A 19,674-nucleotide genomic window follows, 5' to 3' on the forward strand; every position below is an offset into this window, starting at 1 on the left:
CTCTCGAGGTTAGGAGTTGGCACTTTCATCATTGCGGCTTGGGTTTGATGGTCTGGGAACTGAGATCCCACATTACGCTGTGACCAAAAAAAGGAAGCAAAAGAAAAAAATCTTTGGAGTTCTCGTCATGGCGCAGTGGTTAACGAATCCGACTAGGAACCATGAGGTTGCGGGTTCGATCCCTGCCCTTGCTCAGTGGGTTAACGATCCGGCGTTGCCGTGAGCTGTGGTGTAGGTTGACGCGGCTCGGATCCCGCGTTGCTGTGGCTCTGGCGTAGGCCGGTGGCTACAGCTCCGATTCAACCCCTAGCCTGGGAACCTCCATATGCCGCGGGAGCGGCCCAAGAAATAGCAACAATAACAACAACAAAAAAAAAAGACAAAAGACAAAAGAAAAAATCTTTGCCCCAACGTTGCACAGTTGGTAAGTTTTATAATCTTTTTTTTTTTTTTTTTAGGGCCACACCCGCAGCATATGGAGGTTCCCAGACTAGAGGTCTAATCCAAGCTACACCTGCCAGGCTGCACCACAGCCACAGCAATGGCAGATCTGAGCGACATCTGCCACCTACACCCCAGCTCACGGCAGCACTGGATCCTTAACCCACTGAGCGAGGGCAGGGATCAAACCCGAAACCTCGTGGTTCCCAGTCGGATTCTTTTCCACCATGCCACGATGGGAACTCCAAACTTTATCACCTTTATCTGGCTATAGTACCTCCCCCGTTGTAATCAGCCCTCCTCTGCTTTGCAGTAGTCTTTTTTTTCTCTCTGTTTTTTTGTTTGTTTGTTTTGTCTTTTTAGGGCCGTACCCATAGCACAAGGAGGTTTCTAGGCTAGGGGTCGAACTGGAGCTGGAGCTGTCAGAATCCCAGCAACGCGGGGTCTCAGTCGCGTCTGCAACCTACACCACAGCTCACAGTATTAACGCCAGATCCCTAACCCACTGAGGGAGGGCAGGGATCGAACCTGCATCCTCATGGATGCTAGTCGGGTTCGTTAACCCCTGAGCCACAACGGGAATTCGTGCAGTAATCTTTTAGAAGAAAGTCTCTGTGCTGAATCTGAGTTTGTTTCCATTGGTGTGAAATTCATATAACATGTAATTAACCATGTTAGAACAAATCCTTCTAGTACAAACAGTGTTGCCCAAACCACCACCTCTGTCTAGTTCCAAAACGTCTCCCTCACCCCAAAAGAACATAACCCCGTGCCCTTTCAGCAGTTACCCCCCCCCCCAGTTTATTTCTATTTGACACTTGCAATTCCCTGAACCGGGGGAATGAGTTTAATTCTTTTTCACGCTTGATGGTTTAGCCTCCGGGGTCTGTAGTAGGTTGAATAGTGACACCCCCCCCCCATAAATCCATGTCTTACTCCCCAGAACCTATGAACACGACCTTATTTGGGGGAAAAAAAATGCAGATTTGGGTTCTAAAGGCAGTGAAAAATGTTCTAATCAGAGACAGAGGGAAAAGAGACACAATGAGACACAGAGAGGGAGGTGTTGGCCAAGGGAAGATGGAGGCAGAGGGAGTTGCCTGGTGGCTTAGCAGGTTAAGGACCTGGCATCACTGCCGTGGGGCGGGTTCAGTCCCTGGCCTGGGAACTTCCACATACAGTGGGTGTGGCCAAAGAAATAAAGGAAGGTGGATGTAGAGATTGGAGCAGCCACAAGCCAGGGGGTGCCCGTGGCCTCCAGAAGCTGGAAGAGGCAAGGAAGGATACCCCCATAGAGCCTTCAAAATCCAGCCCACTTTTCTTTTTTAGCCCCGGTGGCAGCATGTGGAAGTTCCTGAGCAGGGAAAAAATCCCAGCCAGAGCTGTGACCTATGCCACGGCCTCGGCAACACCAGATCCTTAACCCACTGGGCAGAGGCCAGGGATCAAACCTGCGCCCCCACAGAGACAAGGCAGATCATTAATGCACTGAACCACAGCAGAAACCCCAGGGTCATCTTTTAGATGCTCCACTTGGGGAGCCCTTTTACTTTATTAGCCTTCATCTCTTGGTGCTGAACAGAGCAAGATTTTAAAAAAGAGAGAGTTCCCATCATGGCTCAGCGGTTAACTAATCTGACTACATCCATGAGTTGAGAGGTTCAACCCATGGCCTTGCTCAGTGGGTTAAGGATCCGGCGCTGCCGTGAGCTGTGGTGTCGGTCGCAGACGCAGCTCAAATCCCACATTGCTGTGGCTGTGGTGTAGGCTGGCAGCTGCAGCTCTGATTCGATCCTTAGCCTGGGAACCTCCATATGCTGCGTGTGTGGCCCTAAAAAGCAAAGAAAAAAAAAAAAAAGAAAAATACATCTTTGAGAAGCCATGGCCACGGCCCAGGCTTACTGTGAATATTCACCCTGGGTGCTCATAGTTGGGGGGACAGGGACCCTCAGAGGTTGAACTTGGTTTGAAGCATCCCTGACTGGTATTGCTGCTTGGCGGAAGTACCTGCAAATGTCAAAGCCCAAGTTCAAGTTCTCCTGGAGTAGCCGACGCCTTCAGTCCTGTTGCTCAGAAAGTGATTTCTATATTTCAGCTGTCACCTTTCCATGTATTTAAATGGGATGGCTTGTTTGAACAATCTAGAAGAGACACAGACTCTAGCGCCAGCTCTGATTCATTGTGCTTCCTATGAAGCCTTGGAGTTGTAAGCCCAAGCTCTGGAATGTCGGTAATTTACATTGTACATGACAAGAAAACCACAGGCCAGGCAGCTCAATCTTATCAGCAGGCAGGGAAAGGGGACTAAATTAAACTTGCCTCAATAATAGTGAAATTAGGAGTTCCCTGGTGGCACAGCCAGTTAAGGATTTGGCATTGTCACTGCTGTGGCTCAGGTTGGTGCTTCAACCCCTGGCTCAGGAACTTCCACATGCTGCAGGTGCGACCAGAAAGAAAAAAAAATAAAAAAATTAGGAGAATTTAGTGCTTTTTCTCCTCAAGAAATAAAGCAGAATCTGGTACCACACATCTGAGCTGTGTGCCCTTGAACAGGTGTCTTTGCTTCTCTGAGCCCAGGTTCCTTATCTTTTTCTTTCTATCTTTTTGTTTGTTTTGCTGCACCCACAGCATACGGAAGTTTCTGGGCCAGGGACTGAATCCCAGCTGCAGCTGCGATCTACACCACAGCTATCACAGCCACAGCAGTGCCAGGTCCTTAACCCACTGTGCCACAGCGGGAACTCCCCATGTTCCTTATCTTGAAGTCAGGATGGCAAGGCTGGACCAGAGGCAGCACACACATGGAGAAAAATTATTTTGGAGGGAGTTGGACCTGGGTGTTTTGTCCATCATAATCTTTCTTTATGAGCTGAAGAAAAGTGAGGCAGCTGGGCATCCATAGAGTCAGGAATCAATTTAGAGGATTTTTGACCAGCGGTTAAAGATATGAATAGGATAGAACAGCATACAAAATACCATGTATTACAGAATAGTATTTCATGAAACTATGTTGATGTGAAATGATTTTTTTTTTTTTTTTTTTTTTTTTGTCTTTTTGCCTTTTCTAGGGCCGCATTATATGGAGGTTCCCAGGCTAGGGGTCTTATTGGAGCCGTAGCCTCCGGCCTACGCCACAGCCACAGCAACTCGGGTTCCGATCCGCGTCTGCAACCTACACCACAACTCACAGCAGCGCTGGATCCTTAACCCACTGAGCCAGGCCGGTGATCAAACCCTCAACCTCAGGGTTCCTAGTCGGATTCGTTAACCACTGAGCCACAACGGGAACTCCGCGAAATGATTTCTTACTTTGCATAATGATCAGAAAAGTTTGGAAGCCACTGGCCGAGGGCACCCATCTTTGTACCTGTCCACTAATACACCCAATACCAACTCCCCTTCAGATGAGGGTTCCAACTCGTCCAAAGCAAACACTTCCGGCCTCCCGGCGGCTCTGTCTTAGCAGGATATCGCCACCAGGTGGCGCCCGTGCCCCGTCGTGAGTTGGTTCTACTCTGTCCTAAACTCATTCCACAATGTCCGTGACGTGCCTCTGTGCGCCAGACGGAGTCCCTGCTCCCAGAACTCACATCCCAGTGGGGGAGAACCGACAAGATCCCGAACTCATGAGCCCCCGCCAGTACAGGGAGGCCTCCCTGCCTAGTCTGTTGCACAACAACCGGGTGCGGGGGGATGGGGGGGCGGGTATCCTGCAGCTGTAGACCTTGGGCAGATGTGCCTCAGTTTCCTCTGCCCTAAAATGGGACTCATAGCACCTACTTCAGAGGGTTATCGTGAGCCCTAAATGCGTTAATATTTGAAAAGCACATTGAGGGGCCTGGTATGTTTGTTAAACCAATTACCAAAAATTCCTGTTTGACAGAGAACACTGAGGAGCAGGGTAGGGGAGTGAATGACCAAAGCCCTATTTTTCTCCCCCTAGAAAGATCTCTGAGTTGAGTCCAGTGATCCTGATTCCCAGCCCAGGGGCTTGAGAACCCGACTGGTATCCATGAGGATGCCAAAACCAGCCAAATATCCATCAGAGCCCAGGGCCCAAGTTGACAACAGTCAGTATGGAAGCCACAGCTGAGACCAGCATGAGGCCCTGTCTCTGGGATCAGTGGAATAGCCAGATGAGGAAATAAAGCATTTTCTTACAATGAAATACACCCAGGAGTTCCCATCGTAGCTCAGTGGTTAACGATTCTGACTAGGAACCATGAGGTTGTGGGTTCGGTTCGATCCCTGGCCTTGCTCAGTGGGTTAAGGATCTGGTGTTACCGTGAGCTGTGGTGTAGGTCGCAGATGCGACTCGGATCCTGCGTTGCCGTATCTGTGGTGTAGGCTGGTGGCTCCAGCTCTGATTAGACCGGTAGCCCAGGAACTTCCATATGCCAAAAAAAACAAAAAAAATCTGAATCACGTTGCTGTATACCTAAAACTAACACAATGTCATAAACTATACTGCAATAAAAAAATACATGAAAGGATTTGAATGGTCCTAAAGTGGCCTTTGGCGCATTCGCATTGTTGCATAACCATCAACACCATCTAGTTCTAGGAGTTCCCGTCGTGGCGTAGTGGTTAACAAATCCCACTAGGAACCATGAGGTTGCGGGTTTGATCCCTGGCCTCGCTCAGTGGGTTAAGGATCTGGCGTTGCCGTGAGCTGTGGTGTGGGTTGCAGATGCAGCTTGGATCCCGCATTGCTGTGGCTCTGGCGTAGGCCGGTGGCTACAGCTCCTATTCGATCCCTAGCCTGGGAACCTCCATATGCCCCGGGAGCGGCCCTAGAAAAGGCAAAAAGACAAAAACAAAAACACTGTCTAGTTCCAGAACTTGTTCATCCCTCCCCCCAGCCCCAAATAGGAACCCTGGACCCATTAAGCAATCACTCACCAAACCCTTCTGCCCCCAGGTCCCAGAAAACATTTCCATCCCTATGAATTAGCCAAATCTGAATAATTCCCATAAACAGAATCATGGAATACGCATGTGCAAGAACAGAGCTCTCACAGACAGCACGGGCTCATCTCTGGATCCTGCAAAAGTTCATGTCCACGGCAAAAAGGACTTTGGCCATGTGAGCAAATTAAGTATTTTGAGACGGGGCAGAGATCTTGCATTACAGGTGGGGGCCCTCAATGTCACCACAAACCTTCTATTTTCTTTGTTGTTGTTGTTTTTGGGGCCGCACCCAGGCATATGGAGGGTCAAATCAGAGCTGCAGCTACCGGCTTACACCACAGCCACAACACCTCGGGATCCGAGCTGCGCCTGCGAGCCTGCGATCTACACCACAGCTCCTGGAGCACTGGATCCATAACCCACTGAGTGAGGACAGGGATTGAACCCACTTCCTCAAGGATGCCAGTCGGGTTCATTACCTCCGAGCCATGAGAGCAACTCCATCTTTTTTTTTTACTTCTTTTTTCTTTTTGCCACGCCAGAGGCATGTGGAAGTTCCTGGGGCAGGGATCGAACCTACTCCACAGCAGTGACCCAAGCCAGAGCTGTGACAACTCAGAATAGGATCCTTATTCCGCTGTACAACCAGGAAACTTAAGCATTCCTACAAGAGGGAGGTAGTGGGAGATTTGAACACAGAGGAAAAGGCCATGTGATAAAAGAGCAGAGTCAGACGGAGAAGACGCCACTCCACTGGCGTTGCAGTGGGCGCAGCGGCCAGAAGCCAGGGGATGGATTTTCCCTTAGGGCCTCTCCAGGGATCAGGGCATCAAGGGCAGTTTCGGGGCTTAACACAGTGGGGTCCTCTTACAGTTCTGGAGTCCAGAAGTCCACCCGGAGTCTCAAGGCGATAAAAACCAGGGTTTCCACACGATTGCTTTCTTCTGGGGGATCCAGAGGCGAAGGTCCGTCTTGTTTCTTGCGAGTCCGCGTGGCGGCATCGCTACCACCTCTTCTATATCGTTGATCCTTTCCTGCTTCCCCGGGCCCGAGCGCCCCCTGCCGCTCTTAATAGACTTGGGATGACTCCAAGGGTCCACCTGGAAAACCTCTCCCTCCCAAGACCTTCAGTGATTTCCCCTACAAAGTCCTTTTGCCCTGCAAGGGAACGTGGGCACAGGTTCCAGGGATTAAGATGCAGGACCGGAGTTCCTGTCGTACCCATTGGAAACGAATCTGACTAGCATCCATGAGGACACAGGTTCGATCCCTGGCCTCCCTCAGTGGGTTAAGGATCTGGCATGGCCGTGAGCTGTGGTGTAGGTCGCAGACGCAGCTCGGATCTGGCGTGGCTGTGGTGTAGGCCGGCAGCTGCAGCTCTGATTCGACCCCCTAGCCTGGGAACCTCCATATGCCAAGGGTGCGGCCCTTAAAAAAAAAAAAAAAAAAAAGGCAGGACTGCGCTGTGGGCCATTATTCAGCCCATCACCTACTCCGTCTTCCTGAATCCTCCGTCTGGACTGTGGCATTTTCTCGGATCCTGTGGGAGGAGAGAGAGAAAGGCCCCTTCTGTCTCTCCCCATGCGATGTCACATCCCTGCAGCCCCGGAGGTCCCGCCCCTGCTCTGGTGTGAGCCCCTCCCCATCCTCAGCCCCCCTCCCCCCTGGAGCACAGCCCAGATGTTGGGATAAGCCTGGGGGAGCTGGAAGCCGTCTGCTGACTTCAAGTCTGGTGGGGCCTGGCCCTGCCCGAAGCAGCTCTGGGACGCTGGGGTTCCAGAGGTGGTGGTGGTGGGGGGAGTTGGGGGCGGGGCAGCTGAGGATGCGCCTTTCCTGGGTCCAGCTCAGCCTGACAGGTGACACCAAGCCTAGAGAAACCTGCTTTTTTTTTTTCTGGCTGTGCACCAACACCCCCCCCCCCAACTCGGAAGTGCCTGGGCCAGGGATCGAACCTGCACCACAGCAGCCACCCAAACTGCTGCAGTGACACTGGCCATCCTTAACCTGCTGCCCTGCAAGAGAACTCCCAGAGAAACCTGTTTTAGGCCTGGAATGAGCTTCATTGTGCAGAATGAATGGGGGGTGTGCAGCCACTTCTGGGAATCCTACAGCAGAGGAAATAAGTTGGGCGGCATCACTTAATATTTGCATTCCTGGAGTTCCCGTTGTGGCTCAGTGGTTAACAATCCAACTAGGAACCACGAGGTTGTGGGTTCGATTCCTGGTCTTGCTCAGTGGGTTAAGGATCTGGCGTTGCTGTGAGCTGTGGTGTAGGTCGCAGACGTGGCTCAGATCCCACATTGCTGTGGCTCTGGTGAAGGCCGGCGGCTGTGGCTCAGATTCAGACTCTAGGCTGGTGACTTCCATATGCTGTAGGTGCGGCCCTAAAAAAAAAATAATAATTTTTTTAGCCATACCCATGGTATTTGGAAATTCCCAGGCCAGGGATGGAACCCAAGCTATAGCAGCGACCCGACACAGCAATGACAATGCTGAGTCTTTAACCCCTAGGCCACCAGAGAACTCCAAGAAATAAATATTAATTTGTACAACTAGAAATCTCATAAAAACGGGACCTAAGACATAAATCCAGAGAAAAGTGTAATTCGAAAAAATACATGCACCCAATGCTCATAGTAGCACTATTTATAATAGCCAAAACATGGAAGCAGGAGCTTCTGTTGTGGCTCAGTGGTTAACAAATCCAAATAGGAACCATGAGGTTGGGGGGTCGATCCTTGGCCTTTCTCACTGGGTTAAGGATCCAGAGCTGCCATGAACTGTGGTGTAGGTCGCAGATGTGGCTCAGATCTGGCATTGCTGTGGCTGCGGTGCAGGGCGGCAGCTGTAGCTTGGATTAAACCCCTAGCCTGGGAACCTCCATATGCTGCAGGCGTAGCCCTAAAAAGACAAAGAGACAAACAAACAAACAAACAAACAAACAAACAAACAAAACAACCAACCAAACAAACGTGGAAGCAACCTAAATGTCCACGGACAGATGAATGGATAAAGAAGACGTGGTTCATATATACAATGGACAATTACTCAGGTATAAAAAAGAATGAAAGACAAAGCAAAACGAACAAAAATTCTCTTGTGGTACAGCAGGTGAAGTGTCCGGCATTGTCACTGAAGCAGCTGGGGTCATTGCTGTAGCAAGGGTTTGATCCCTGACCCAGGGAACTTCTGCATGCTGTGGGCATGGCCAAAAACCAAACCAAGACCAAACCCAAACCAAACATACAAAAAATTAAATAATGCCATTGGCAGCGACAGGGATGGACCTGGAAGTTATCGTATTAAGTGAAGTAGGTCTGGCAGAGAAAGACAAATATCATAAGGTATCACTTCTATGTGGAATCTAAAAAAAAAAAAAGTGATATCAGTGAACTTATTTACAAAACAGAAATAGACTCACAGGAGTTCCCGCTGTGGCACAGTGGATTAGGAATCTGACTGCAGTGGCTCGGGTCACTGTGGAGCTGCAGATTTGCTCCCCGGCTGGGTGCAGTGGGTTAAAGGATCCGGAAGCTACAGGCGCAGGTTGCAGCTGTGGCTCAGATTCAGATTCAATCCCTGGACTGGGAACTTGCATGTGCCGTGGGTGCCGCCACAAAACAAAACCAACCAACCAAACAAAACAGAATTTGGGCTTGGAGTAGTAAATGATGGGGGAACAAGGATTGTTTATACTGGCTTCTGGCCTGAGTGCCCTGTACCTGGTGACAAGGGTGTCCTCCCTCCAGATGCAGGGAGAGTCCCTTTCATATGAGACTTTTTTTTTTTTTTTTTTTTTTTTTTTTTGCTTTTTAGGGCTGCATTGCAGCATATGGAAGTTCCCAGGCTGGGGGTCGAATCAGAGCTTCCGCTGTTGGCCACAGCCACAGCCACAGCCACAGCCACAGCAGATTGGAGCTGCGTCTGCGCCCTACACCACAGCTCACGGCAATGCCAGATCCTTAACCCACTGAGCAAGCCCAGGGATCCAATCTGCAACCTCATGGTTCCTAGTCGGGTTCGTTTCCACTGCGCCACAATGGGAACTCCCCACATGAGAGATTTACTCCAGCTTTCAGGTCAGGGAGACAGAAAGGAGGGTCAGGTGTCATTCTTGCATTGGCTGTTTGTTTCTTTTCTTTTTTCTTTTTTTTGTGTTTTCTAGGGCTGCACCTGCGGCATATGGAGGTTCCCAGGCGAGGGGTGGAATCGGAACTGTAGCCGCTGGCCTACGCCGGAGCCACAGCAACGCAGGATCTGAGCCACGTCTGCGACCCACACCACAACTCATGGCAATGCCAGATCCTTAACCCACCAGGCGAGGCCAGGGATGGAACCTGCAACCTCATGGTTCCTAGTCAGATTCGTTAACCACTGAGCCACGATGGGAACTCCTGGCTGTTTGTTTCCTAAGTAACTACAATGCAAAATAATCCTTTAAGGCACATTTTGAGGTGGTCTGCCCTGGGCCCCACTGTACACTCACACACACACACACACACACACACACACACACACACACACACACACACACACATTGTGACTTCTGGGGTAGAATCCCCATCCTACTATTTCGTTGTGCAGGGGAAGGGTGGACCTGCATTCAGGCAACTGGACCTAGTTCTCAGGCCAAGGAGACCCGGAGGCCATGACCTCTCCCACAGGAAAGAAAAGAAGAGGGTTTGGGGTGGCTTCTTGGTCCTTCGCACACTCTAAGCATCCATACTATGTGGTCCTGGGTCCCTGGAATCCTGCCAGTGGCCAAATCCCCACCCCCATTCTTCCTGGCCATCTGTCGTAAAAGCAATGAATCATTCACTTGCTTTAAAAGTAGGGACGTTTTTAGGGACCTGTTTTGCAAATTTGTAGAACTTGGAAAACTGACTCAAACCAGAACAATGCAGAGTGACTGAGGAGTTCCCATCGTGGCTCAGTGGTTGACGAGTCCGACTAAGAACCATGAGGTTGTGGGTTCGATCTCTGGCCTCACTCCATGGGTTAAGGATCCGGCGTTGCCGTGAGCTGTGGTGTAGGTCGCAGACGCGGCTTGGATCCCGCGTTGCTGTGGCTCTGGCGTAGGCCGGCGACTACAGCTCGGATTCGACCCCTAGCCTGGGAACCTCCATATGCCGCAGGAGTGGCCCAAGAAATGTCAAAAAGACAAAAAAAAAAAAAAAAAAAGGTAGAGTGACTGAGTCAGAGACAGAGGTCCTGATGGCCCGTCTCCACAGAGTCTGCCCCTGAGGGTTGCTCTCCATGGGGTCCAGGCCGGGCTGCAGACGACAGAGCAGCCAGGGCCAGAGGCGGGAAGGGCAGCTTGTTACCAGCTGGGACCATTTAGTCCAAAGTGCTGTTGCCGCCTGTTTGAGAGACAAGCGATTGAGAAGTAAAGTTAGGAACTTGTTACAGACGAAAAGGAACTGATGGTTTCCCCGTGCATTTGCAAGCTGCGTTTATCGCATTTCCCTTCGTGTTTTTGTGACACACTCAGCAGTTTTCCTCCGCAGAACTTCCCGCCGAAGAGACGCTCTGAGCTCTTTGAGAGCGGACGGCTGCAGGTCCACCAGGGGGCGCCCGAGAACGCGAGCGCGGGTCCCCAGGATGGGCGACCCCCGCAGCTGGGCTCCGTCGCCCCCTCTTAGGGAAATTGTGGCTTCGGCAAAACAGCCTGAGGATGGGAACAGACTGTTCCGGGGGCGGGGGGGGGGCGCTTCCAAGACCACCTTGAGGTTTGATGATTTGCTAGAAGGACTCAGAAAGTCTTTATGAGGTACTTAGAGTGAAAAGGAAATGGATTAAACTCTACGAAGGAGGGAGTTCCCCTCGTGGCTCAGTGGTAAGGAACGCCACTAGTATCCATGAGGATTTGGGTTCCCTGACCTCGCTCAGTGGGTTGTGTGTCTGGCATTGTGGTGCATTGCTGTGGCTGTGGTGTAGGCCAGCGGCTACAGCTCCAATTTGACCCCTAGCCTGGGAACCGAGTAGAGGTGGGGCCCTGATATGATGGGATTAGTGTCCTTAATAGGAAGAGACACAGGGACACCACTCTTCCTGTCTCTCTTTTTTCCTGTCTCTCTGTCTCTGCCGCATGAGGACACAGCAAGAAGGCAGCCCTCTGTAAGCCAGGAAGCAAGCCCTCACCAAACTGACACCTTGATCTTGGACTTCTGGCCTCCAGGACCATGAGAGTGTAAATGTCTTGTTTAAACGGTCCAGGAGTTCCCATTGTGGCTCAGTGGGTTAAGAACCTGACTAGTATCCCTGAGGATGCAGGTTTGATCTCTGGCGTTGCCATAAGCTGTGGCATAGTTTGCACATGTAGCTCTGATTGGACCCCTAGCCTGGGAACTTCCATATGCCACAGGTGTGGCCCTAAAAAGAAAAAGAAAAAGAATAAACTGTCTGGTGTGTGCTATCTTTTTTTTTTTTTTTTTTTTTTGGTCTTTTTGTCTTTTGTTGTTGTTGTTGCTATCTCTTGGACCGCTTCCGCGGCATATGGAGGTTCCCAAGCTAGGGGCCGAATCAGAGCTGTAGCCACTGGCCTACGCCAGAGCCACAGCAACGCGGGATCCAAGCCGCGTCTGCAACCTACACCACAGCTCACGGCAACACCGGATCGTTAACCCACTGAGCAAGGGCAGGGACTGAACCCGCGACCTCATGGTTCCTAGTCGGATTCGTTAACCACTGCGCCACGACGGGAACTCCTGGTGTGTGCTATCTTATGGCAACCCAAAGCTAATACATTCAGCAAGAATGTGTGTGACAGCATGTACAGAGCACAAACCTGGATGGAGTTTTTGTGCCTGTGTGTGCCCTTTTTTTTTTTTAAGGGCCAAACCCATGGCATATGGAGGTTCCCAGGCTAGGGGTCAAATCGGAGCTGTAGCCGCTGGCCTATGTTACAGCCATAGCAATGCAGGATCTGAGCCTTGTCTGCGACCTACACCACAATACACTGGATCCTGAACCTACTGAGCAAGGCTGGGGATTGAACCTGTATCCTCATGGATGCCAGTCAGATTCGTTTCTGCTGAGCCACGACAGGAACTCCTGACCACCGTTTTTATTGGAGCCTCTTGCAGGTTGAATTGCTTCCTTCCCAAAGACGAATCCTGGATTATGTAGTCTTTTGTGTCTGGCGTCTTTGGCTTGGCGTAATCTTTTGAGGGCCCTCACATTGTAGTGTGTGTCAGGGCTGCATTCCTGTTGACGGCTGAGTAATATTCCATTGTGTGGCTGGACCACATTTTGTTCATAGTATTTTTTATTTGCTAGTTAATATCCAATCCATAGGGCTTGATGGGGGTAGGGGGTGGGCAGTAGAGACCCTCACAGGCGCTCACCTCTCAGCTCACCACACCCCTCCCCTTCCTGTACCCAGCTGGAGGCATGCAGGGACAGGGCGGGGGGGAGTGGGGCAGAGAGCCTGTCCCTGGATGCAAGACATCCCCAGATCACCTGCGTGTGATCCAAGGTTCTGATTCCCCCGGTGCCTCCTCCTTATCCCATTAGACTTTATTCACAAAGTGCAAATCCAAAGATAAAATTATTGGGAATTTCAAGATGGCAACCTCAGTTCATCAAACCCCAGGCCCTTCTGAGCCTGGGGCCTTGTGCCGTAATTTCTTAATGTGGAGCCCAGGGCCTTGTGTGGACACACACTCGGCCCCAAGACAGGTGCGGGGTCAAGGGGTTGAGGGTCCTTGGGGAGCCTGAGGAGGACATTGGGTTTGGGGTCATACAGGGAAAGGCAGGAGTTGGGAGGCCCTCCTCTGTCCCCAGCACCTGCATAGAGTAGAGAGATGTTTGCTGGCGCACGAATGAGTGAGTGAATGAATAAGTGAGTGAGGGAATCCCTGCCTCCAGCACCTCACCTGGCGCCCTTCCTCACCTGTTTGCCTTCAGAGCCCCATTCCCGGCACTGCCCTCCCCCTAGGCTGAGCCCTGCAGGCTCCCCCCGCCACCCCCCGCCCCCTGCCCTGATGCCTCCATCCATGAAAGGAGAAGTCAGAAGAGATGTATTCCAGACCTCTGCGATTCTGAGCTTCCTCTTTTGCTCTTTTGCAGATAGGCAGTGCCCCTTCTCCCCCAGAAGCTTCCTGTTGGAGCTTCCTTCTAGGACAGACAGGCAGGTCCAGAAGGTGGACAGTCCTGAGAAGTCCTGACCCCATGGACGTGAAGATGCTGCCGCTGCCGCTGCTGCTGCTCTTGCTGCGCATGGGTGAGCGGTAGGTGGGGAGAGGGGGTCCGGGGCTGGGGCGGGGGCTGGGGCTGCAGCTGAGCCTCTGTGTCCCTGCCCCCAGTGTCCCCGCAGAGGGACCCATGGTACCAGCTCCAAGTGCAGGAATCTGTGACAGTGCCGGAGGGTCTATGCGTCCTTGTGCCCTGCACCATCTCCTAACCCTGGACGGGCTGGAATGACGCTACTCCCGCCTACGGCTACTGGATGCGGAAAGAGGAGAAACCCCAAAATGATGTCATTGTGGCCACAAACCACCCCGTCAGGGCCGCACAAAAGAGGAGGAAATTCCCATTCGACCTCTCCGGGGACCCCGGGGCCAACAACTGCTCCCTGAGCATCAGAGACGCCAGGAAGAGGGACAGTGGAAGCTATTATTTTCAGCTGGTGAGAGGAGCTGAGGTGAAATACAGTTTCAGACGTAGTCTGCTCACTGTGAACGTGACAGGTACAGAGTGGTCCCCAGGAACTGACCACAGCAGGGGGCGAGCGAGAGGTGGTCCCTGCCTCTCATCTCTAAGGGGGATAGTGACAGATCAGGGTTGGGCCCCCGCGGGGGTCCCCTCTGGGATCTGGCCTCTCCCTCTTTCCTCTCCAGCACTGACATGGACCCCTGATATCTACATCAAGGAGCCCCTGGCATCTGGCTCCGGCAGCCACCTGACGTGCTCCCTGCCAGGCGCTTGTGACTGGGCCACGCCCCCCACCATCTCCTGGATGGGGGCTGCCCCGGACGCCTCAGCTGCCTCTAACTCCTCAGAGATCCTGCTCACCCCCCGCCCCCAGGACCATGGCACCGACCTCACTTTCCGGGTGACCTTCCCCAGGGCTGGTGTGAGCACGGAGTGGACCCTCCAGCTCAACGTGTCATGTGAGCGCAGGACCTGGGATGGCGGGCCACCTGCGGGGGGGCGGGATGGGCGCTGGCGGCCCAGAGGCCAGGGGCCTGGGAGGGGTGGCGGGGAGGAGGCAGGCCCTGTTCTGCTTTGCTTCCTATTTCTGCACTTCCCCCGGGATGGGGTTGGGGGAGGAAAGCCAGCTCTGACTCCCTTCCTCACTGCTCTAGATGCTCCCCGGAACCTGGCCATCGGCATCTCTCGAGGAAATTGCACAGGTAGGACGCAAGGGCCCTGGGGACACAGGGAGAGGAGAGCCCCCATTCACTCTTAGGCAAGATTATTTTTACCTGATTCACTATGTGCAAAGACGATTTGTCACACATAGGCAAGTTATGTGGAGACACCACAGAATGCGCAGCTGGGGAGTTCCTGTCGTGGCGCAGCAGAAACGAATCTGACTAGGAACCATGAGGTTGCGGGTTCCATCCCTGCCTCGCTCAGTGGGTTAACTATCTGTGGTGTAGATTGCAGACGCGGCTCAGATCTGATGTTGCTGTGGCTGTGGTGTAGCAGCTGTAGCTCCGACGTGACCCCTAAAAAGAATGAACAGCTGGGGAATCACCACCCCAAGTAAGAACTAGATCAATGACCCCAACTTTGAAGCAGCTGATTTTAGCCCCTTCCTTCTGACTTCAGACGAAGCCACTACACGCAACACAGAAGTTTGTGTGATTCTTTTTACTGATTTTGTTTTATTTATTTATTTATTTGTCTTTTGAGGGCCACACCCACGGCATATGGAGGTTCCCAGGCTAGGGGTCCAATCAGAGCTGTAGCTGCTGGCCTACACCACAGCTCACTGCAATGCCTGATCCTTAACCCACGGAGCAGGGCCAGGGATGGAATCTGAGTCCTCATGGATACAAGGTGTAGAGATACCTTTTTTTTTTTTTTTGGCTGAGGACCCCCGCCCCTGCATGTGGAAATTCTCTGGCCAGGGATCGAACCTGTGCCATAGCAGGAACCCAAGCTGCCGCTGCAGTGACAATGCTAGATCCTTAACCCACAGCGCCACAAAAGAACTTCTTACTTATAAAACTTTAAATTGAAGTATAGCTGTTTTACAATGTTGTGTTAATTTCTGCTGTGCAGTACAGGGGCTCAGTTACACACATACACACATTCTTTTTCATACTCCTTCTTTTTGGCCACGCCTGCAGCATGCAGAAGTTCCTCTGTCTCTGTCTCTTTCCTCCAGAGCTGAAATACCTGGGGAATGGCTCATCTCTTCCTGTCCTGGAAGGGGAATCTCTGTGCCTGGTCTGCGTCGTTGACAGCACCCCCCCGGCCACACTGAGCTGGGCCCGACGGGGCCGGACCCTGAGCCCCTCGCAGCCCTGGAACCCCGGGGTCCTGCAGCTGCCCCGGGTGGAGTCGGGCCACGAAGGTGAATTCACGTGCGGAGCTCAGCATCTTTGGGGATCCGTGCACGGCTCCCTGCATCTCTCTGTGCAGAGTGAGCTGGGAGGAGGGAAAACACCCCGGGGGAGAGGATGCTCGGGTCCAGGGGAGGGGAGGGGCCCCCTGACCCATCTCCTCCCTCCGCGCAGACCCCCCGAAGCTGCTGGGTCCCTTCTGCTCCTGGGAGGATGAGGGTCTGCACTGCAGCTGCTCCTCCCAAGCTCAGCCCGCCCTCTCCCGGCGCTGGCGGCTGGGGGAGGGACCTGGACCGGAATCTCAGCAACGCCTCCATCAAGGTCACCTCTGGCTCCACCGGGGCCCTGGGCCAACAGCTCCCTGAGCTTCCGCGAGGGCCTCAGCTCCAGCCTCAGACTCAGCTTCGAGGCCCAGAACGTCCACGGGGCCCAGAGCACCACTGTCCTGCTGCTGCCAGGTCAGGGCACTTATTGGGGGCAGAGGCTTAGGGGAAAGCCCAAGCTTCTCTTTCCATCCTGGAGAAGCTGGGGGGTGGGGGGAGGGCCTGGATGGGAGGGGGTAAAAGGCAAGGGTGCAGAAAGAGCCCTGCAAGTTGGCTGGTTGAGGGCTGGAGGACAGGAGAGCTCAAATTCTGTGGGAGGAGGGGGTTTGAAGGTTCTGGGGTTTAGAGTTCCCTGGTGGCATGGTGGGTTAAGGATCTGGCATTCTCACTGCTACTGCTGTGGTGAGGGCCAGTGCTGCAGCAGATGTTCAGTCCCTGGCCTGGGAACTTCTGTGTGACACAGGCCTGGCCAAAAAAAAAAAAAAAAAAAAAAAAAAAAATGGGTTCTGGGTCCTGGAGGGGAGTCACCCTAAACCCCACTCATCTGCAGGGAAGCCCAGGGTTGGAGGAGGATTGGTTCTGGGGGCCGTCGGGGGAGCTGGCATTGCTGGCCTGCTCAGTCTCTGTTCCTGCCTCATCTTCTTCATGTGAGTATCATTCCTGGTGGGGGGCAAATGTGGGGAGCAGGGGGTGGTCCCAGTTGTGGAACCCCAGGCAGCCCCAGGGGGATATGGATGGTGCAGAGCTTTTGAGAACTGGGCCTTGGGTCAGAAAATCTGTCCCCAGCCCTCGATCCCAGCCATCCTTGAAGGGCACCCCTTTTCATCGTGAGAGTCACGAGGTGAGGCATGTCCCCTACCTCCTGGCCTTGGTCAGCCCTTCTAGCCTCAAGTGGGGGGACATTCCAAGCTCTGAGCCAGTCAGGCTGATGAAAGGTCCTGGCCTCCCCCCTCAAGAGTGAAGACCTTCAGGAAGGCAGCTGGGGAGGATGCCTCTGCCTCGCCGGCGACCACTTCCCTGGTGAGCAATGAGACCCCCACCCCTTGAAATCTCAGCTGGCTTCCTCCCAGGACTCCCATGACCCTGTCCTCTCCCTGACTTAGATGATCAGCAAGCCCCAAACAGGCTTTTCCTATTGGGTCGCATCAACACTCACCAGCCCAGAGCCAAGGACCACACCCACCTGACTGCATTCAGTTCCAACTAAGCCCTCCCTACCCCTGCCTCCTCATTTCTCTCTGGACCCCTGACCTGCTCCCTCGCCACTTCCAATCTCACCTCCACAAGGCAGGATGCCACATCTCCCTCAAATAATTATTGCCTACTTGCAAGTTCAGGGGTCCCCAAGACACCCTCAGGTTCAGTAACTCACTAGAAGAACTCACAGAACTCACTGAAAGCTTTCATACTCATGGTTACACTTTACTACAGGACAGGATAGAGATTAAAATCAGCTATGGGAGGGAATCCCCATTGTGGCTCAGTGGGTTAAGAACCCAACACTTATCCATGAGGATGCGGGTTCAGTCTCCAGTGGGTTAAGGATCTGGTGTTGCTGTAAGCTGGGGGATAGGTCATGGACATGACTTGGATCTGGCGTTGCTGTGGCTGTGGCATAGGCTGGCAGCTGTAACTCCGACGATTGGACCCCTAGCCTGGGAACCTCCATATGCCATGGCTGTGGCCCTTAAAAAAAAAAAAGAAAAAAGAAAAAGAAAGAAAAAGATCTAGCATAAATCTTGGCCCCACCAATGACTAGATATGCAATTTGGAAGGTATCTCCTTAGCTTCAGTTTCTCCCCCTGATAAATGGGGCCGACAGTGTCTCCTGAATAGATTCCTGTGAGGAAACTAGGAGATTGGCAACTGACTACCAAGGGCCAGGAATTATGACTCTCAATTATTATTTGTTGAATGAATGAGTGGGGGTCCAGCCAATGTCTAGAATGAAAGACTAGACGTTCAGTTTCCAGATTTAAGGACCTCCTGGCCCCCTTGCAGTCCCAGTTATCCTAATAAGACTCTCTCCTTTCCCCTCTGCTCAGGGTTACCAGCATGGGGGGTGGCCAGGAAGCCCCCTGGACCAGCTGCCCCCTACAGCAGCCAGCCCCACCACAGGGGAGGAGCGGGAACTCCACTACGCCTCCCTCATTTTCCACGCGCCGAGGCCCTGGGAGCCTCAGGACCCAGAGGTCACCAGGACTACGGAATACGCTGAGATCAAGATCCAGCAGTGATGACCCCGGCTCCCGCCCAGGGCCCAGGGCCTCTGTGGGAAGGGAGACTCATCTTCCATGTAAATGGGATACCACAACGAAGTGTGTGGGAAGCCCAGTGGCGGGGTGATAGGCAGAACTGGGCTCGAATTTCAGCCCTGTCACCAACACGGGTTTGAGCACGGCACTCTCTCAGTCTCCCCCTCTGTAAAATGGACACAATAAACCTAGTGCAGAGGGCTGTTGTGGGGTGTTTTTTTTTTTTTTTGTCTTTTTTTTTGCTATTTCTTGGGCCGCGCCCGCAGCATATGGAGGTTCCCAGGCTAGGGGTCCAATCGGAGCTGTAGCCACCGGCCTATGCCAGAGCCACAGCAACGCAGGATCCAAGCCGCGTCTGCAACCTACACCACAGCTCACAGCAACGCCGGATCGTTAACCCACTGAGCAAGGGCAGGGACCGAACCCGCAACCTCATGGTTCCTAGTCGGATTCGTTAACCACTGCGCCACGACGGGAACTCCCAGGTGTTGAGGCGGCAGTGAACACAAGGTGTCCTGCAGGGTCGAAGGTGTATTGCACCCAAGGTCAAACCTCTTTCTGGGGCAGCCCATGTGGGATAAGGGCTGGGCCATCCTAAGGGCTGACGCATGTGATTCCATCTTTTGTAGCACATTTTGCTTTGCCATTTTTCAGGGTTATGTGGCATCTCTTGATCAATGACTTTTAAAAATTATGTCCACTGGTAGTTCCCTGGTAGCCTAGCCATTAAGGACTAGATATTGTCACTGCTGTGGAGCAGCTTCCATCCCTGGCTGGGATCTTCAGCATGCTTCAGGTGTGGCCAAAACAAAAAAATAAAAAAGGTTCACTGACAAAACAAGAGTTTTGTTGTCACTTTTTTTTTTCTTTGCTTTTTAGGGCCGCACCCATGGCATATGGAGGATCCCAAGCTAGGGGTCCAATTGGAGCTACAGCTGTGGGCCTATGCCACAGCCACAGCCATGCCAGATCTGAGCCACTTCTGCAATCTACACCACAGCTCACAGTAATGCCAGATCCTTAACCCGCTGAGCGAGGCCAGATATTGAACCCGCAACCTCATGGTTCCTAGTCAGATTCGTTTCCGCTGTGCCACGACAGGAACTCCCTGGTGTCCCTTTTTACCCCCGCCCTCAAAGTGACACAAGATGGTTCACGGTGTTCCCATGCTGGCAGAATATTTGGTGACATCTGTGTAACAGACATACCTTCTTCAAAGGATGAAGC

The 19,674-nt window shown here is 52.6% G+C and overlaps 1 protein-coding gene across 1 annotated transcript; it reads left to right on the forward strand.

Moving 5' to 3' along the window:
* Positions 1 to 13,524: 13,524 nt before the first annotated feature.
* SIGLEC11 (sialic acid binding Ig like lectin 11) lies at positions 13,525 to 18,634 on the forward strand. The gene is given in 11 exon segments (XM_084965674.1): positions 13,525 to 13,576; positions 13,659 to 14,042; positions 14,193 to 14,465; positions 14,661 to 14,708; positions 15,692 to 15,949; positions 16,044 to 16,155; positions 16,157 to 16,208; positions 16,210 to 16,327; positions 16,743 to 16,839; positions 17,149 to 17,212; positions 18,238 to 18,634. Coding segments are annotated over 11 exon segments (1,650 nt in total). The 3' UTR covers positions 18,430 to 18,634.
* Positions 18,635 to 19,674: the final 1,040 nt, after the last annotated feature.

This window comes from Sus scrofa, chromosome 6, assembly GCF_054392235.1.
Source record: "Sus scrofa isolate SSC_HxYL_T2T_F1_AM1 chromosome 6, Sscrofa_HxYL_maternal_Yorkshire_Landrace_v2.0, whole genome shotgun sequence".
Classification (NCBI taxonomy): domain Eukaryota; kingdom Metazoa; phylum Chordata; class Mammalia; order Artiodactyla; family Suidae; genus Sus; species Sus scrofa.